General features: G+C 43.0%; 1 protein-coding gene across 3 annotated transcripts in view; it reads right to left on the bottom strand.

The window, feature by feature from the left end:
* Window positions 1–22,132, bottom strand: part of LOC140458802 (pregnancy zone protein-like) — a 363,432-nt gene that overhangs the window by 100,163 nt on the left and 241,137 nt on the right. For all 3 annotated transcript variants that reach the window (XM_072553442.1, XM_072553443.1, XM_072553444.1), the window contains exons 10-11: window positions 12,647–12,756; window positions 7,610–7,771 (exon numbers count right to left, since the gene is read on the bottom strand). In XM_072553442.1, coding sequence (XP_072409543.1) covers window positions 7,610–7,771; window positions 12,647–12,756 — 272 coding nt within the window. The remainder of the gene's footprint in view (window positions 1–7,609; window positions 7,772–12,646; window positions 12,757–22,132) is intronic.

The following is a 22,132-nucleotide window of genomic DNA, read 5'->3' as shown; positions in this document are numbered from 1 at the left end:
GACACGGAGCCTGATATACCTTATAAAACCATTCATTACCCACACGGTGCCTGATATCCCCTACAAAACCACTCATTACCCACACGGTGCCTGATATCCCCTATAAAACCACTCATTACCCACACGGTGTATGATATCCACTATAAAACCATTCATTACCCACACGGTGCCCGATTTACCCATAAAACACGTTCATTGCCCACACGGTGTCTGATATCCCCTATAAAACCATTCATTACCCACACTGTGCCAGATATACACCATAAAACCATTCATTAGGCACTTGGTGCCTGATATCACTGATGAAACCATGCATTACCCACACACGGTGCATGACATCCCATATAAAACCATTCATTACTCATATGGTGTCTGATATCCCCGATAAAACCATTCATTACCCACAGGGTGCCTGATATCCCCTATAAAACCATTAATTACCCACACAATGCCTGATATCCCCGATACAACCATTCATTACCCACATGGTGTCTGATATCCCCCATAAAACCATCATTACCTACACGGTGTCTGATATCCCCCATAAAACCATTCATTACCAATACGGTATCTTATATCCCCTATTAAACCATTCATTACCCACACAGTGCTAGATATCCACCATAAAGCCATTCATTACTCACATGGTGTCTGATATCCCCTATAAAACCATTCATTACCCACACAGTGATTGCTATCCATGAAAAAACATTTATTACCCACACGGTGTCTGATATCCTCTATAAAACCATTCATTACCCACACAATGCCTGATATCCTCTATAAAACCACCCATTACCCACACGGTGTATGATATCCACTATAAAACCATTCATTACCCACACGGTGTCTGATATCCCCCATAAAACCATTCATTAAAATACGGTATCTGATATCCCATATTAAACCATTCATTACCCACACAGTGCTAGATATCCACCATAAAGCCATTCATTACTCACATGGTGTCTGATATCCCCTATGAAACCATACATTACCCACACAATGCCTGATGTCCTCCATAAAACATTTCATGACCAACACCGTGTCTGATATCCACTATAATACCATTCATTACCCATAGGGTACCTCATATTCCCCATAAAAACATTCATTACCACACGGTGCCTGATATCCCCTGCACAACCATACATTACCCACATGGTGCCTGATATCCCCTGCACAACCATACATTACCCACACGGTGCCTGATATCCCCTGCACAACCATACATTACCCACATGGTGCCTGATATCTCCTACAAAAAAATTCACTAACCACATGGTGCCTGATATCCCCGATAAAACCATTCAATAACCACTCGGTTTCTGATATACCCTCCAAAACCATTCATTACCCACACGGAGTCTGATATCCCCTATAAAACCATTCATTATCCACACTCTGTCAGATATCCCCTATAAAACCATTCATTACACACACGGTGCGTGATATCCCTGATAAAACCATGCATTACCCACACACGGTGCATGATATCCCATATAAAAACATTCATTGCCCACACAATGCCTGATATCCCCTATAAAACCAATCATTACCCACACAGTGCTAGATATCCGCCATAAGACCATTCATTACTCACATGGTGTCTGATATCCCCTATGAAACCATACATTACCCAAACGGTGCCTGATATCCCCTATAAAACCATTCTGTACCCACACGGTGTCTGATAACCCCCATAAAACCATTCATTACTCACACAGTGTCTAATATCCACTACAAAACAATTCATTACCCACACCATGTCTGATATCCCCGATGAAAACATTCATTTCCCACACGGTTTCTGATATCCCTGATAAAACAATTCATTACACACATGGTGTCTGATATCCTCCATAAAACCATTCATTACATACATGGTGCCTGATATCCACTATAAAACCATCCATTACCAACATGGTGTTGGATATCCCCGATGAAACCATTCATTAGCCACACAGTTTCTGATATCCCGTATAAAATGATTCATTACACACATGGTGTCTGACATCCCTTTAAAACAATTCATGAGCCACAGGGTACCTGATATCCTGCATAAAAACATCCATTACCCACACGGCGCCTGATATCCCCGATAAAAACATCCATTACCCACACGGTGCCTGATATCACCCATAAAAACATTCATTACCCACATGGTGCCTGATATCCCCTATAAAACCATTCATTACCCACACGGTGTCTGATATCTCCCATGAAAACATTCATTACCCACACGGCGCCTGATATTCCCTATAAAACAATTCATTACACATGGTGCCTCATATCCCCTATAAAAACATTCATTACACACACAGTGCCTGATATCCCCTCTAAAACCATTCATTATCCACACGGTGCCTGATGTCCCCCATAAAACTATTCACTACTCACACGGCGCCTGATATACCCGATAAAACCATTCATTATCCACAGGATACCTGATATCCCCCATAAAAACATTCATTATCCACGCGGTGCCTGATATACCCTATAAAACCATTCATTCCGCATACAGCCCCTGATATCCCCTATAAAACCATTCATTACCCACACGGTGTCTGATATCCCTCATAAAACTATTCATTACCCATACGGTGCCTGATATACCCATAAAAAACATTCATTACTCACACGGTGCCTGATATCCCCGATAAAACTATTCACTACTCACACGGCGCCTGATATCCCCTATAAAACAATTCATTACACACATGGTGCCTCATATCCCCTATAAAAACATTCATTACATACACAGTGCCTGATATACCCATTAAAACATCCATTACCCACACAGAACTGATATCCCCTATAAAACGATTCATTATACACATGGTGTCTGATATCCCCTATATAACCATTCATTACCCACACAGTGTCTGATATCCCATATATAACCATTCATTGCCCACACGGTGCCTGATATCCCCTATAAAACCATTCATTACCCACACGGTGCCCGATATACCCTCTAAAACAATTCATTACACACATGGTGCCTCATATCCCCTATAAAAACATTCATTACATACACAGTGCCTGATATACCCATTAAAACATCCATTACCCACACAGAACTGATATCCCCTATAAAACGATTCATTATACACATGGTGTCTGATATCCCCTATATAACCATTCATTACCCACACGGTGTCTGATATCCCATATACAACCATTCATTGCCCACACGGTGCCTGATATCCCCTATAAAACCATTCATTACCCACACGGTGCCCGATATACCCTCTAAAACAATTCATTACCCACGCGGTGCCTGATATCCTCTATAAAACCATTCATTATCCACACGGTTGCTGATATCACTTATAAAACGTTTCATCACCCACACGGTGCCTGATATTCCCCATAAAAACATTCATTATACACACGGTGCCTGATATCCACTATAAAACAATCCATTGCCCACACAGTGTCTGATATCCCCTATAAAACATTCATTATTCTCACGGTGCCTAATATCATCCATAAAACCATTCATTACACACACAGAGCCCGATACCCCCTATAAAACAATTCATTAACCACACGGTGCCAGATATACACCATAAAACCATTCATTAACCATATGGTGGCTGATATCCCCTATAAAACCATTCAATACCCACACGGGGCCTAATATCCCCCATAAACACATTCATTATCCACATGGAATCTGATATCTTCTTAAAAATCTATCATTAAACACACAGTGCCTGATCTCCCCCATAAAACCATTCATTACACAAACGGTGTCTGCTATCCCCGATAAAACCATTCATTACCCACACGGTGTCTGATATCCCCTATAAAACCATTCATTACCCACACGGTGCCTGATATACCCATAAAAAATATTCATTACCCACACGGTGCCTGATATCCCCTATAAAACCATTCATTACCCACACGGTGTCTGATATCCCCTATAAAACCATTCATTACCCACATGATGCCTGATATACCCATAAAAAATATTCATGACCCACACAGTGCCTGATATCCCCCATAAAACCATTCACTTCCCAAACGGTGCCTGATATCCCCAATAAAACCATTCATTACCCACAGGGTACCTATTATCCCCCATAAAATCATTCATTACACACACGGTACATGATATCCCCTATAAAATGATTCATTACCCACACGGTGTCTGATATGCCTCATAAAACCATTCATTACCCACAGGGTACCTGATATCCCCTATAAAACCATTCATTACCCACAGGGTACCTGATATCCCTCACAAAAACATTCATGATCCACACGGTGCCTAATATCACCTATAAAACCATCCATTACCCACATGGTGACTGATATCCCCCATTAAAACATTCATTATCCACACGGTGTCTGATATCCCATATAAAACCATTCATTACCCACATGGTGCCTGATATCCCCTATAAAACCATTCATTAACCACACGGTGCCTGATTTCCCCTAGAAAACCATTCATTACCGACAAGGTATCTGATATCGACCATAAAACCATTACACACACGGAACCTGATATGCCCTATAAAACCATTCATTATCCACACGGTGTCTGATATCACCTTAAAAATCTTTCATTACACACACGGTACATGATATCCCCTATAAAACGATTCATTACACACACAGTGTCTGATATGCCTCATAAAACCATTCATTACCCACAGGGTACCTGATATCTCCTATAAAACCATTCATTACCCAAACGGTGTCTGATATCCCCTATAAAACCATTCATTACCCACAGGGTACCTGATATCCCTCACAAAAACATTCATGATCCACACGGTGCCTGATATCACCTATCAAACCATCCATTACCCACATGGTGTCTGATATCCCCCATTAAAACATTCATTACCCACACTGAACTGATATCCCCTATAAAACCATTCATTACCCACACGGTGTCTGATATCCCTCATAAAACCATTCATTACCCACACAGTGCCTGATATCCACTATAAAAACATTCATTAACCACACGGTGCCTGATTTCCCCTAGAAAACCATTCATTACCGATAGGGTATCTGATATCGACCATACAACCATTACACACACGGAGCCTGATATCCCTTATAAAACCATTCATTATCCACACGGTGTCTGATATCACCTTAAAAATCTTTCATTTCACACACGGTACATGATATCCCCTATAAAACGATTCATTACACACACGGTGTCTGATATGGCTCAAAAAACCATTCATTACCCACACGGAGCCTGATATCCCCCATACAACCATTCATTACCCACACGGTGCCCGATATCCCCCATAAAATCATTCATTACCCACACGGTGACTGATATCTCCTATAAAACCATTCATTACCCACACGGTGCCTGATATCCCATATATAACCATTCATTAACCACACGGTGCCCGATATCCCCCATAAAATCATTCATTACCCACACGGTGACTGATATCCCCTATAAAACCATTCTTTACCCACACGGTGTCTGATATCCCATATATAACCATTCATTAACCACACGGTGCCCGATATCCCCCATAAAATCATTCATTACCCACAGGGTACCTGATATGCCCCCTTAAAACATCCATTACCCACAAAAACTGATATCCCCTATAAAACGATTAATTACACACATGGTGTCTGATATCCCCCATAAAATCATTCATTACCCGTACGATGTCTGATGTCCCGTATATAACCATTCATTATCCAGACAGTGCCTGATATTCCCCATAAAACCATTCATTATCCACACAGTGCCTGATATCCCCTATAAAACCATTCATTATACACACACTGTCTGATATCCCCTATAAAAACATTCATTAACCACACGGTGCCTGATTTCCCATAGAAAAACATTCATTACCCACACAGTGTCTGATATCCCCTATAAAAACATTCATTAACCACACGGTGCCTGATTTCCCCTAGAAAACCATTCATTACCCAAACAGTGCCTGATATCCCGTATAAAACCATTCGTTACTCACAAGGTACCTGATACCCCTATAAAACCATTCATTAGTCACACGGTGTCTGATATTCCCCATAAAAAACATTCATTAACCACACGGTGCCTGATATCCCCTATAAAACCATTCATTACCCAAACAGTGCCTGATATCCCCTATAAAACCATTCATTACCCAAACAGTGCCTGATATCCCCTATAAAACCATTCATTACCCAAACAGTGCCTGATATCCCCTATAAAACCATTCATTACCCACAAGGTACCTGATACCCCTATAAAACCATTCATTAGTCACACAGTGCCTGACATCACCCATAAAATGATTCATTACAGCCACGGTGTCTGATATCCACTATAAAACCATCCATTACCCAAACAGTGCCTGATATCCTCTATAATACCAATCATTACCAACAGGGTACCTGATATTACCAACAGGGTACCTGATATCCCCCACAAAAACATTCATTACCCACATCGTACCTGATATCCCCTATCAAACCATTCATTCACCACACGGTGCCTGATATCCCCTATAAAACCATTTATTACTCACACGGTGTCTGATATCCCATAGATAACCATTCATTAACCACACGGTGCCCGATATCCCCCATAAAATCATTCATTACCCACAGGGTACCTGATATCCCCCCTTAAAACATCCATTACCCACAAAAACTGATATCCCCTATAAAACGATTCATTACACACATGGTTTCTGATATCCCCTATATAACCATTCATTACCCGCACAATGTCTGATGTCCTGTATATAACCATTCATTATCCAGACAGTGCCTGATATCCCCTATAAAACCATTCATTAACCACACAGTGTATGATATCCCCTATAAAACCATTCATTACCCACACGGTGCCTGATAACCCCCATAAAACCATTCATTAACCACACGGTGCCTGATAACCCCCATAAAACTATTCATTACCCACACGGAGCCTGATATAGCCTACAAAACCATTCATTACACACACAGTGCCTGATATCCCCTACAAAACTATCCATTACACACACAGTGTCTGATATCCCCTATAAACCCATTCATTACCCACACGGTTCTTGATATCCCCTATAAAACCATTCATTAACCACACAGTGTATGATATCCCCTATAAAACCATTCATTACCCACACGGTGCCTGATAACCCCCATAAAACCATTCATTAACCACACGGTGCCTGATAACCCCCATAAAACTATTCATTACCCACACGGAGCCTGATATAGCCTACAAAACCATTCATTACACACACAGTGCCTGATATCCCCTACAAAACCATCCATTACACACACAGTGTCTGATATCCCCTATAAACCCATTCATTACCCACACGGTTCTTGATATCCCCTATAAAACCATTCATTACCCACACGGTGTCTGATATCCCCTATAAACCCATTCATTACCCACACGGTTCTTGATATCCCCTATAAAACCATTCATTACCAACACGGTGCCAGATCTCCCCTATAAAACCATTCATTACCCACACAGTGTCTGATATCCATTATAAAACAATTCATTATCCAACATTTTGTTTGAAACGTTCCATAATTCCAGTAATTCTTCACTCTGTCCCTGACATCTCTGTTCCCGCTCCACATTTCCCCAACTCACCGTTATGGAGAGCAATTCATTGGACTGGATGGGGATTTCCAGAACTAGTGAGCCCATCCCCTTCTCATCTGTAGTCACCAACACTGCTTCAGGTTCCCAGGAACTTAACACGCTGATGGTCGCATTGGTTACAGGTTGCCCCGTAGTATACTGCAATTTTATCTGAGTAAAGACAGGGATCGTTCAATATGATGTAACAGAGCAAGGGTTGTACTGAACCTGGCCCGTACAGAACCTGGTCTGTACAGTGCTCCTGCATATATTACACAGTATGTGTGGGGAGAGTGTAAGCCTGTGTATTTTACACAGTATGTGTGAGCTGGGGAATTTTACCCAGTATGTTGCCTCCCCGGTGCCAGGGTCCGGGATGTCGCTGATCGGGTTTACGTGATTCTGAAGGGGGAGGGTGAGTAGCCAGAAATTGTGACACATATTGGCACCAATGATATAGCCAGGGAAGGGATTGAGGATCTGAAAAGTGACTACAGAGAGTTAGGTTGGAAGCTGAAGAGCAGGACGAGTAGGGTAGTGATCTCAGATTTGCTATTAGTGCCACGAGATAGTCAGGTGAGGAACAGTCAGCGAGGACAGCTAAACATGTGCTGCAAGGTTCGTACAGGAGAGAGGGCTTCAGATACCTAGACCATGGGGATACCTTCTGGGGAAGGTGGGACCTGTACATGAAGGGCAGGTTGCTCCTGAACTGGAGGGGCACAAATGTCCTGGGTGGGAGATTTGTTTGTGTTGATCAGGAGGGTTTAAACTAGTGTGGCAGGGGGGTGGGAATCAGAGCTACACATCTGAGAAGTGGGCAGTTGTAGATGGGACAGTGTCAGGATCTAGTGAATCTATCCGAAAGGTTTTTCACGTGATGAAACGAAGGGATCGGTTAAAGTGTGTGTCTGCTTAAACGCAAGGAGTCCCAGAAATAAGAGTGACGAACTTAAGATTATGGATCAGGACTTGGAACTATGATGTTGCGGCCACAACAGAGATGTGGATTTCACAGGGGCAGGAACGGTTGCTGTATGTTCCAAGGTTTAGAACATTTTAAAAGTACAAGGAGAGGGGTATAAAGAGGAGGGGGTGTAGTATTGCTAATCAGAGAGTGCATCACAGCTACAGAAATGAAGATTGTTGAGGAAAGTTTGTCTACTGAGTCAGTATGGGTGGAAGTTAGGAACAGCAAAGGAGCAGCCACCTCATTGGGGGTTTTCTACAGACCCCCTAATAGCAGTAGAGAGATTGAAGAATTCATAGGCTGGCAGCTTTTGGAAAAATGCAGATGTAGCAAGGTTGTTGCCATGGGTGATTTCAACTTTCACAATATTGACTGGAACCTCCTAAGTGCAGATGGTTTGGATGGAGCCGTTTTCAACTTTCACAATATTGACTGGAACCTCCTAAGTGCAGATGGTTTGGATGGAGCCGTTTTTGTCAGGTGTATTCAGGAGAGTTTCCTTATTCAGTATGTCGACAGGCCGACGAGGGGAGAGGCCATTTTGGATTTGGTGCTGGCAATGCGCCAGGACAGGTGTCAGATCTCGCGGTGGGAGAGTACTTTGGTGACAGTGATCACAATTGCCTCACATTCACTATAGCCTTGGAGAGGGAAAGGAGCAGTTAGCAAGGGAAGATATTTAATTGGGGAACAGGAAATTATGATGCTATCAGACAGGATTTGGGAAGTACAGACTTGGAGCAATTGTTCCACAGAAAGGGCACAACAGACATGTGAAGACTATTTAAGAAGAAGTTGTTGCAAGTGATGCACAAATTTATTCCTTTGATACAGGTAAGAAGGGGTAAGATTATGGAACCTTGGATGATGAGAACAGAGGAGCTTCTTGTCAAAAGGAAGAAGGCAGCTTACGTAAGGTGGAGGAAGCAAGGATCTAGCACAGCTTTAGAGGATTACAGGCTTGCTAGAAAGGAGCTCAGAAATGGACTGAGGAGAGCCAGGAGGGGGCACGATAAAGACTTGGCAAGAAGGATTAGGGAGAACCCTAAGGCATTTTACTCATTCGTGAGGAATAAGAAAATGATCAGGGAGAAGGTAGGGCCGGTCAGGGATAGAGTAGGGAACTTGTACGTGGAGTATGAACAGATAGGGGAAGCCCTAAATGAGTTTTTTGCTTCGGTTTTCACTAAGGAAAGGGACCTTGCTGTGAATGAGAACTTTGAGGAGCTGGAATACAGGCTAGACCAGATCAAGATTGATGAAATTGATGTGTTGGAAATTTTGGCAAACATTAAGATTGATAAGTCCCCAGGGCCAGACCAGATTTATCCTAGGCTGCTCCGGGAAACGAGAAAGGAGGTTGCTAAGCCACTAGCGAGGACTCTCCACAGGAGTCATACCGGAGGATTGGAAGGAGGCAAATATTGTTTCTCTTTTCAAGAAGGGTAATCGGGAAATCCCAGGAAATTACAGACCAGTCAGTCAATCTGTGGTCAGCAAAGTTTTGGAAAGAATTCTGAGGGATAGGATTTATGACTATTTGGCAAAGCATAGTGTGATTAAAGGCAGTCAGCATGGCTTTCTGGGATGCCGCCTGACCCGCTGTGCTTTTCCAGCACCACTCTAATCTTGACTCTGATCTCCAGCATCTGCAGTTCTCACTTTTGCCTAATGGCTTTGTGAGGGGCAGGTCTTGCCTCAGAAATCTTATTGAGTTCTTTGGTTCTTTGAGGAGGTGACGTGGCAGGTCGACGAAGGTCAACAGTGGATGTGGTGTATATGGACTTCAGTAAGGCATTTGATAAGGTTCCCCATGGTAGGCTCACTCATAAAGTCAGGAGGTATGAGACACAGGGAGATTTGACTGTCTGGATTCAGAATTGGTTGGCTGGCAGAAGGCAGAGGTTGATTGTAGATGGAAAGTATTCTGCCTGGAGATCAATGGTGAGTGGAGTCCTGCAGGGCTCTGCTCTCGGCCTCTGCTCTTTGTAGTTTTTTTAAGTGACTTGGCTGAGGAGGTTGAGGGGTGGGTTCGTAAATTTGATGATGAAGGTTGGAGGTGCCATTGATAGTACCGAGGGCTGTTGCAGGCTGCAGCGTGACATAGACAGGATGCAGAGCTGGGCTGAGAAATGGCAGATGGAATTCAACCTGGATAAATGCGAAGTGATACATTTTGGAAGGTCGAACATGAATGCTGAATATAGGATTAAAGACAGGATTCTTAGCAGTGTGGAGGAACAGAGGAATCTTGGTGTTCACATGCATAGATTCCTCAAGTTGCCACCCAAGTGGATAGGGTTGTTAAGAAATCATATGGTGTTTTGGCTTTCATTAATATGGGAATGGAGTTTAAGAGTCAGGAGGTTTTGCTACAGCCCTACAAGTCCCTGGTCAGACCACACTTGGAATATTGTGTCCAGTTCTGGTCGCCCCATTATAGAACATAGAACATAGAACAACACAGCACAGAACAGGCCCTTCAGCCCTCGATGTTGCACTGACCTGTGAACTATTCTCAGCTTGTCCCCCTCCACTATCCCAAAATCATCCATATCTGAGGATTGTTTAAATCTCTCTACTGTGGCTGAGTTGACTACATTAGCAGGTGTGGCATTCCACGCCCTTACCACTCTCTGTGTAAAGGACCTGCCTCTGACATCTGTCTTAAATCTATCACCCTTCAATTTGTAGTTATGCCCCCTTGTACACGCCGACATCATCATCCTAGGAAAAAGACTTTCACTGTCTACCCTATCTAATCCTCTGATCATCGTGTATGTCTCTACCAAATCCCCTCTTAGCCTTCTTCTTGCCAATGAGAACAGGTTTATGTCTCTCAGCCTTTCCTCATAAGACCTGCCCTCCACACTAGGCAACATCCTGGTATTATAGGAATATATGGAGGCTTTGGAGAGGGTGCAAACCTGGAGAGGTTTAACAGGATGTTGCCTGGACTGGAGGGCTTGTCTTATGAAGAGAGGTTGACTAAGCTCAGACTTTTGTCTCTGGAGAGAAGGAAGAAGAGAAGTGACCTGATCGAGGTATACAAGGTAATGAGAGGCATGGATAGAGACAATAGCCAGAGACCTTTCCCCAGGCAGGATTGACTAGCACGAGGGGTCATAGTTTTAAGTTATTAGGAGAAAAGTGTAGCAGGGATGTCAGGGAAAGGTTCTTTATGCAGAGAGTTGTGAATGCATGGAATGCGTTGTCAACGGTGGTGGTGGAAACAGAGTCATTAGGGACATTTAAGCGACGGCTGGTCATGTACATGACCAGCAGTGAATTGAGGGATGTGTAGGTTAGGTTGGTCTCCTTCCTATCGGAAAGATGTCGTGAAACTTGAAAGAGTTCAGAAAAGATTTGCAAGGATGTTGCCAGGGATGGAGGATTTGAGCTATAGGGAGAGGCTGAACAGGCTGCGGCTGTTTTCCCTGGAGGGTCGGAGGCTGAGGGGTGATCTTATAGAGGTTTACAAAATTATGAGGGGCATGGATAGGATAAATAGGCAAGGCCATTTCCTAAGGATCGGGGAGTCCAGAACTAGAGGGCATAGGTTTAGGGTGAGAAGGGAAAGATATAAAAGAGACCTATGGGGCAACTTTTCCACACAGAGGGTGGTATGGGTATGGAATGAGCTGCCAGAGGAAATGGTAGAGGCTGGTACAATTGAAGCATTTAAGAGGCATTTGGATGGGTATATGAATAGGAAGGGTTTGGAGGGATATGGGCCGGGTGCTGGCAGATGGGACTAGATTGGGTTGGGATATCTGGTTAGAGCGAAGGGTCTATTTCCATGCTGTACATCTCTATGACTCTATTAGGAATCATCCTTGGCACAACATCGAGGGCCAAAGGCCTGTTCTGTGCTGTACTTTTCTATGTTCTATGTTCTGTGTATTACACAATATGTGTGTGTGTTGGGGAATTTAACTCAGTATGTATTACACAGTGTGCATGTGTTAGGAAATTTAACCCAGTATGTACTATAGAGTGTGTGTGTCAGAGAGTTTAACTCCATATTCATTACACAATGCATGCAGGAGAATTAATCCTCTGTATATTAGCCTTACCTGCACAGTGTATGGAATTCCTGGTTTATAATAATCTTCCACCTTCTCAAATGTGATCTTCATAATTTCACTTTCGACTTCACATGTTGCGCTTGACCAAATTGGGATACCTAGGATTAGATGCAATGTTTTTCAGTGGAGGTTATAAAATTTGGAAATTGAAAGAGAGATTGAAAACGAAGCAATGTGAGGGACAACGTGCTCAGCTAGAGTTTGCCTCAGACAGAGAGCCACAGACATTGTGAGAGATTCTAAGTTAGTCAGAGAGTAAACCAAATTCTAATAATGGGAGGGACCATGACAGAGATACTGTGCCATAGAGAGTGTGATCAAGAAAGACATGGAGAAACAGAGAAGGAAAGACAGGATGGTCATGTGTGGGAGATGACAAACAGTGAGAGATGGACAGATCAAGACTGACACAGAGACACAAAGAGAGAGAGAGAGTAAGAAACAGAGAAGGAGAGAACAAGAAATTAAGAGAGAGACGTTGATAGGCAGAAACAGATGTGCAGACAGAGATAGACAGAGATCGTGAGATTATTGGCACAGTCTTTGATTCTTTGAGACTAAATTTGGACCTGGTCCAATAAACAGTACAGAATACCATTGAGTCAGAGATGTACAGCATGGAAACAGACCCTTTGGTCCACCTCATCTGTGCCAACCATATAACTCAACCTAATCTAGTCCCATTTGCCAGCACCTGGCCTGTATCCCTCCAAACCCTTCCTATTCACATACCCATCCAAATGCCTTTTAAATGCTGTAATTGTACCAGGCTTCACCACTTCCTCTGGCAGCTCATTCCATAAACATACCACGCTCTGTGTGAACAAATTGCCCCTTAGGACCCTTTTAAATATTTCCACTTTCACCCTAAACCTATGCTCTAGTTACGAACACCAACACACCCCTTCCCCCCCACGCCACCCCCTGCAGGGAAAAGGCATTGCCTGTTTATCCTATCCATGCCCCTCATGATTTTATAAACCTCTATAAGGTCACCCCTCAGCCTCCAATGCTCCAGGGAAAACAGCCCCAGCCTATTCAGCCTCTCCCGATAGCTCAAATCCTCCAACCCTGGCAACATCCTTGCAAATCTTTTCTGAACTATTTCAAGTTTCATAACATCTTTCCGATAGGAAGGAGACCAGAATTGCACACAATATTCCAAATGTCAAACCAATGTCCTGTACACCCACCACAGGACCTCCCAACTCTGACACTCGATGATCTGACCAACAAAGGAAAACATAAATGCCTTCTTCACTATCCTATCTACCTGCGACTCCACTTTCAAGGAGCTATGAACGTGCACTCCATGGTCTCTTTGTTCAGACACTTCCCAGGACCTTACCATTAAGTGTGTAAGTCCTGCCCTGATTTGCCTTTCCAAAATGCAGCACCTCTCATTTATCTAAATTAGACCCCATCTGTCACTCCTCAGCCTATTGGCCCATCTGATCAAGATCCTATGCATTCTGATGTAACCTTCTTCACTGCCCACTACACCCCCAATTTTGGTGTCATCTGCAAACTTACTAACTATATCCCTTATGTTCACATCCAAATCATTTCTATAAATGATGAAAAGTAGTGGACCCAGCACCATTCCTTGTGGCATACCACTGGTTACAGGCCTCCAGTTTGAAAGGAAACTAGCCACCACCACCCTCTGTGTTTTACCTTTGTGCCAGTTCTGTATCCATTTGATTAGTTCTCCTTGTGTTCCATGAGATCTAACCTTGCTGACCAGTCTATCATGAGGAAGCTTGTCGAATGCCTTACTGAAATCCATATAGATCACATCCACTGCTCTGTCCTCATCAATTCTCTATATTACTTCTTCAAAAATATCAATCAAGTTTGTGAGACATGATTTCCCACGCACAAAACATTGACTATCCCTAATCAGTCCTTGCCTTTCCAAATACATGTACATCCTGCCCCTCAGGATTCCCTCCAACAACTTAGTGGGCAGCAAGGTGGCAGAGTAGTTAGCACTGCTGCTTCACAGTGCCAGAGACCTGGGTTCAATTCCCACCTCAGGCAATTGTCTGTGTGGAGTTTGCACATTCTCCCCGTGTCTGCATGGGCTTCCTCCAGGTGCTCCAGTTTCCTCCCATAGTTAGGTGAATTGGCCGTGCTAAATTGCCCATAGTGTTTGGTAAAGGGGTAAATGTAGGGGAATGGGTCAGTTGCACTTGTTGGGCCAAAGGGCCTGTTTCCACACTGTAAGTAATCTAATCTAAACTTGCCCACCACCAACATCAAGCTCACTAGTCTATAGTTCCCTGGCTTTTCCTTCCCACCTTTCTTAAACAGTGGCACCACGTTTGCCAACCTCCAGTCTTCCGGCACCTCATTTCTGACTATCGATGATACAAATATCTCAGCAAGAGGCCCAGCAATCACTTCCCTAGCTTCCCACAGAGTTCTAGGGTACAACTGATCAGGTACTGGGGATTTATCCACCTTTATGTATTTTAAGACATCCAGCACTTCCTCCTCTGTAATATGGACATTTTGCAAGGTGTCACCATCTATTTCCTTACACTCTATATCTTCCATGTCCTTGTCCACTGATGCAACTACTCATTTAATATCTCCTCCATCTCCTGCAGTTCCACACAAAGGCTGCCTTGCTGATCATTGTGGGGCCCTATTCTCTCCCTAGTTATCCTTTTGTCCTAAATGTATTTGTAAAAACCTTTGGATTCTTCTTTACTCTATTGACTAAAGCTATCTCCCTTTTCGCCCTCCTGATTTTCCTCTTACGTATACTCCTACTGCCTTTGTACTCTTCTAAGGATTCACTCGAACTATCCTGTCTGTACCTGACTGTGCTTTTTGTTTTTCTTGACTAAAACCTTAATTTCTCCAGTCATCCAGCCTTCCTTACACATGCCAGCCTTTCCTTTCACCTGAACAGGAATATACTGTGTCTGAACCCTTGTCATCTCATTTCTGAAGGCTGCCTATTTTTCAGCCATCCTTTTAGCTGCGAACATCTGCCCCAAAACAATGTTTTGAAGTTCTTGGCTAATACTGTCAAAACTAGCCTTCCTCCAATTTAGAATTCCAACTTTTAGATCTCTTTCTGTCACTCTCTCTCCTGCACTGTCCTCACCATGTGCTTCCTTTGTCTGCCCTTCTCCCTTTCAAACTGCTGTTGTTTTGACTTTTTTTTTCCAAAGTTCCAAAACAATGCAACGACATATAAAACAAGCACCTGCTGCTCCTAGAATTTGAGTAAATCACCTCCACCACCTAAAAAAAGGAGCAGCTCTTACAGCCAGAAATTTTTCCCATCCTCATCTTGGATTTTGTCATTTACATAAATGATTTGGAGGCGAGCTTAACAGGTACAGTTAGTAAGTTTGCAGATGACACCAAAATTGGAGGTGTAGTGGACAGTGAAGAGGATCTTGACCAGATGGGCCAATGCGCTGAGAAGTGGCAGATGGAGTTTAATTCAGATAAATGCGAGGTGCTGCATTTTGGGAAAGCAAATCTTAGCAGGACTTATACACTTAATGGTAAGGTCCTAGGGAGTGTTGCTGAACAAAGAGACCTTGGTGTGCAGGTTCATAACTCCTTGAAAGTGGAGTTGCAGGTAGATAGGATAGTGAAGAAGGTGTTTGGTATGCTTTCCTTTATTGGTCAGAGTATTGAGTACAGGAGTTGGGAGGTTATGTTGCGGCTGTACAGGACATTGGTTAGGCCACTGTTGGAATATTGCGTGCAATTCTGGTCTCCTTCCAATTGGAAAGATGTTGCGAAACTTGAAAGGGTTCAGAAAAGATTTACAAGGATGTTGCCAGGATTGGAGGGTCTGAGAACAGGCTGTGGCTGTTTTCCCTGGAGCTGTAGAGGCTGAGGGGTGACCTTATAGAGATTTACAAAATTATGAGGGGCATGGATAGGATAAATAGGCAAAGTCTTTTCCCTGTGTCGGGGAGTCCAGAACTAGAGGGCATAGGTTTAAGGTGAGAGGGGAAAGATATAAAAGAGACCTAAGGGGCAACTTTTTCACGCAGAGGGTGGTACATATATGGAATGAGCTGCCAGAGGATGTGGTGGAGGCTGGTACAACTGCAATATTTAAGAGGCATTTGGTTGGGTATATGAATCGGAAGGGTTTGGAGGGATATGGGCCGGGTACTGGCAGGTGGGACTAGATTGGGTTGGGATATCTGGTCGGCATGGATGGGTTGGACCGAAGAGTCTGTTTCCATGCTGTACATCTCTATGACTCTATGACTCTAAGATCTGGGTAAAAACAATGACTGCAGATGCTGGAAACCAGAGTTTAGATTAGAATGGTGCTGAAAAAGCACAGCAGTTCAGGCAGCATCCAAGGAGCAGTAAAATTAATGTTTAGGGCAAAAGCCCATCATCAGGCATACAGGCACAGTGCTTGAAGGGATCTGGTCTATCCTTTTTCATCACGACTTTAAAACTAATAGAATTATGGTCGCTGGCCCCAACGTGCTCCCCCACTGACACCTCAGTCACCTGCCTTGCCTTATTTCCCAAGAGTAGGTCATGTTTTGCACCTTCTCTCGTAGGTACATCCACATACTGAATCAGAAAATTTTCTTGTACACACTTAACAAATTCTTCTCCATCTAAACCCTTAACACTATGGCAGTCGCGATCTATGTTTGGAAAGTTGAAATCCTCTACCATAACTATATTCTCACAGATATCTGAGATCTCCTTACAAATTTCCTTCTCAATTTCCCACTGACTATTAGGGGGTCTATAATACAATCCCAATAAGGTGATCATCCCTTTCTTATTTTTCAGTTCCACCCAAAGAACTTTCCTGTATTTTCAGGAGTATCCTCCCTCCGTACAGCTGTAATGTTATCCTTTTTCGAACACACTATTCCTCCCCCTCCTCTCTTGCCTCCCTTTCTATCCTTCCTGTAGCAGTTAGATCCTGGAACACTAAGCTGCCAGTCCTGCCCATCCCTGAGCCATGTTTCTGCAATTGCTGTAGCCCAATGTGGGAGGTGCTCCGGTTTCCTCCCACAGTCCAAAGATGTGCAGGTCAGGTGAATTGGCCATGCTAAATTGCCCGTAGTGTTAGGTAAGGGGTAAATGTAGAGGTATGGGTGGGTTGCGCTTCGGTGGGTCAGTGTGGACTTGTTGGGCCGAAGGGCCTGTTTCCACACTGTAACGTTATCTAATCTAATCAATCCCATGTTCCTGACCATGCTCTGAGTTCATCTGCCTTCCCTAATAGTCCTCTTGCATTGAAATAAATTCAGTTTAATTTATCAGTCCTACCTTGTTCTCTGCTTTGTTCCTGCCTGCCCTATCTGACTTGCTTATTTTCCCAACCATACCAGTTTCTAACCTCACTACGTCCTGGGCTCACCCCACCACCTTACTGGTTTAAATCCTCCTGAGCAGCTCTAGCAAATCTCCCTTTGTCCTCTTCCAATTTTGGTGCAATCCATCCTTCTTGTACAGGTCACTTCTACCCCATAAGAGATTCCAATGATCCAAAAATGTGAACCTTTCTTCTCTGCACCAGCTCCTCAGCCATGCATTCATCTGTTCTATCCTCCTATTAGCAGCTTGTATCACTGGGAGTAATCCAGATATTACTACTCTTGAGGACCTCCTTTTTAAATTCCTGCCTAACTTTCTATATTCTCCCTTCAGAATCTCATCCTTTTCCCTTCCTATGTCATTAGTTCCAACATGTACAAAGACCTCCTGCTGGTCCTTCTCCCCTTTGAGAATATTCTGCACTCTCTCCAAGATACCATTCGGACTTCTTTGGTTTTTTTCAGCTCATTATATATTCATGTACAGGTAAAATGTTTCATGCCCAGCCTGAGCCCTGGAGTAACACTGACCAAGTGCAATGGAAGCTCTGCTGGCATGGGAGGGTACCGAGCAGGGAAGCTCAAGCAGTGGTTCTGGTCCATCCACCAGCAAGTGGTGATTTTGCAGGAGGACAACTACCACAGTCAAATCGACCCTTTCAGGAAACAGTCTTTATGTCTTTATGAAGGGGATAATGCCTGATGAGAAGGAGAAGCAGACAAAGAGTTCCTCAACTCAATAGAAATCACAGACTTCATTCCATGTCAATACTGCAAATACATTTCTGTAAAACCTTAAATTCCTTTCATGTTCATAATAAGCTGAAACCTTTCATCATGATCATGTATTCAAATCTCATGTTACATTTCTGGCATAATCAGCAGGATTTCAAAACATAGACAGCATGTCATGGCAGATGACGCTGAAAGGATGATGGAGTTGAAATGGCATTGTTGAAGAGAGAGGCTGAAATTGCTCCAGAATCATGAGAGGCCTAACTGTTGTGAAAAGGAGATCAGACCATTAAGCTGAACTCAGGCAGAGGTTTTGCACATGCATTCCCCTGATGTTCCATATGAAAGGAACAATAATCCAGATTGCCTCACTTGCTGCTGATTAAGAAGCCAACAGGTTCAGAGAAAGACCAGAAACATTCAGAGAGATCTAAGCATACAGGTCCACAGCTCCCTGAAAGTGGTAATGCAAATTGATAAGTGGATCCAGAAGGCATATCACATGCTTGTCTTCATCTGTTGGGGCATAGAGTATAAAAATTGTTCAGTCAAATTACAACTGTATAGAATTTTAGTTCGGTCACATTTGGAATCTTTTGTCCAGTTTTAGTTGCCACTCCATCAAGAGGATACGGAGGCTTTGGAGAGGATACAGAAACAGGCATCCCAGGATATTGCCTGTTTTGGAGGGTATTAGCTATGAGGAGAAATTAGACAACTCAGTTTGCTTTCACTTGAACAATAGAAGCTGAGGTGATAGTGAGGACTGCAGATGTTGGAGATCAGAGTCGATAAGTGTGGTGCTGGGGAAAAGCACAGCAGGTCTGGCAGCATTGGAGGCTGAGGGACCATCTGTTAGAGGTTTACAAGATTATGAGAGGCATGGATAGAATGGATAGTCAGATTCTTTTTCCCAGGGTTGAATTACTAGGGGTGAAAATGTGTTGCTGAAAAAGCGCAGCAGGTCAGGCAGCATCCAAGGAACAGAAGAATCGATGTTTCGGGCATGAGACCTTCTTCAGGTTCCTGAAGAAGGGCTCATGCCTGAAACGTCGATTCTCCTGCTCCTTGGATGCTGCCTGACCTTCTGCGCTTTTTCAGCAACACATTTCCAGCTCTGATCTCTAGCATCTGCAGTCCTCACTTTCTCCTAGAATTACGAAGGTCAAGAGCTTTAAGGTAAAAGGGGTAAGTTTAAAGGAGATGAGAGAGGCAAGATATTTAGAGAGGTGTTGAGTGCCTGGATGGTGCTGCCAGAAGAGTTGGTGGAGCCTGATATAATAGCAATGTTATGTCGGCCTGATGACAGGTACATGAATAGACAGGGAATAGTAGGATATGGACTGCACAGAGGCAAAAGGTTTGAGTAAGTATGGTACAATGGGTCAGCACAGGCTTGGAGGGCTGAAGGGCCTGTTTTTGTGCTATACTTTGTTTTATTCAATGATGGAGTGACTGAAGACTGGATTGAAGACGTACAGCTTGTCATGCCATGCAGGGGTCTCAATGTGAATGAGCAGATCACGTTAGTGATGGAATGTCTTTGCAGTAAAAATTCTGGAACGAGATGTCTAAATTTTCTGACGCTGTTTTATATTGTACAACACACATTCCCAATTAGCTTTGTGTCATAAGCAAATTTGGAAATATTATATTTGGTATCTGCCTCCAAATCATTGATATAACTTGTGAACAACTGAGGCACCAAGTAATCAGCCTTGTGGTACCCCACTAGTTACAGTCTTCCAATGCAAGAATAACCCATCTATTCCCACTAGCTGTTTTCTGTTTGATAGCCAAACATTACACCATCTTTGCACATTACCTCCTATCCCAATGTGCTTTATTAGCTTTTAAGGAGCCTCCTACCTTTGGAAAATCTACATCCATATTGCATCCATCAACTCTCCTTTATCATTTTTTACAGTAACATGATTCCTCATTAACAAATCCTTCTTATATTCAATCACATTATTACAATCCCGATGGCTTTTTATCACATTCTTTATAATAGATGTTCCCTACTACTGATGTAAGACTAACAAGGTCTATAAGTTTCCTGTTTTTCTGATCACTCCGATTTTAAATAATGGAATTGTATTCACCACCTTACAATCCATTGGAATTATTCCAGAATCTACAGAATTATGATAATCGCTAATGCATCACCTATCTCTATAGCCAGCTTATTCAACACTCTGGGATTAGACTTTCGGGTCCTGGGGATTTATAAACTTTCAGCTCCATCAAATTAGATTACATTACCTACTGTATGGAAACAGGCCCTTCGGCCCAACAAGTCCACACCGACCCTCTGAAGAGTAACCCACCCAGACCCATTTCCCTCTGACTACTGCACCCAACACTATTGGCAATTTCACATGGCCAATTCACCTAACCTGCACATCTTTGGATTGTGGGAGCAAACTCCACAGACAGTAGCCCAGGGCTGGAATTGAACCTGGATCCCTGGCGCTGTGAAGCAGTAGTGCTAACCACTGAGCCACCATGTCGCGCCAGTACAATTTCCTTCACTTTCCCATTCTCGCTAGCCATTTTGATCTCTCGTTTTGGGAGATTTCTGGTATCTTTCTCAGTGAAAAGAGACACAAATTCATTATTTAGCTTCTCTGCCATTTCTCTATTCCCAATCATAAATTCTTCTAATCCTGCCCGTAATACACCCAGATTCATTTTTAAACAATTTTTTCTTTTAACCAACTTGGAGAAGTTTTACGGGTCATTTTTACGTGATATTGTATTCATGTTCTATTCTGCCCCGATCCGTCTCTTGGTGCACTTTTGTCATATGTCATAAACCTCTAAATCCTGAAAATTACTGTTAGTTCTAAGAACTTTATAAGTCTCTTCTTTTAATCTTGGACGATCCGAAGTTTCTTTTGTGAGCCACAGGTGACTGATCTTTCTTTGTCTTTTAGCACCTTGAAGCAATGTACAGTTGGTGTAAATTGTGCAATAGTTCTTCAAATAGTTCTTACCCATATACATTTATGTCTTATAATGTATTTTCCCAAACCACCTCAATCAATTTGTATCTCATGCCTTCATGATTTCCCTTATTCAAATTTAAAACCCTTGCTTCAGAATGAATGACCCTACATTCAAACATAATATAAAATTCTATCATATTGTGAATGTTCTTCCCTAAATGTTCTTTTATAACATGATTATTAATTCCTCTTTTTTGTTATATAATACTAGATCTAAAATAAGTATGTTCTTCAAGTTGGCTCATCTGGAGAACCATCTCCAACACTCTCCAGAAACTGATCTTCCATAGCTTTAGTGCTGGGGCAGCCCGGTGGCTCAGTGGCTAGCACTACTACCTCACAGCGCCAGGGTCCCGGGCTCGATTCCACTTGGGTTACTGTCTATGTGGAGT

This window comes from Chiloscyllium punctatum, chromosome 34, assembly GCF_047496795.1.
Source record: "Chiloscyllium punctatum isolate Juve2018m chromosome 34, sChiPun1.3, whole genome shotgun sequence".
Taxonomy (NCBI): Eukaryota; Metazoa; Chordata; class Chondrichthyes; order Orectolobiformes; family Hemiscylliidae; genus Chiloscyllium; species Chiloscyllium punctatum.
The sequence above is the reverse complement of the archived record's forward strand: the minus strand, read 5'-3'. Positions and strand labels throughout refer to the sequence as shown.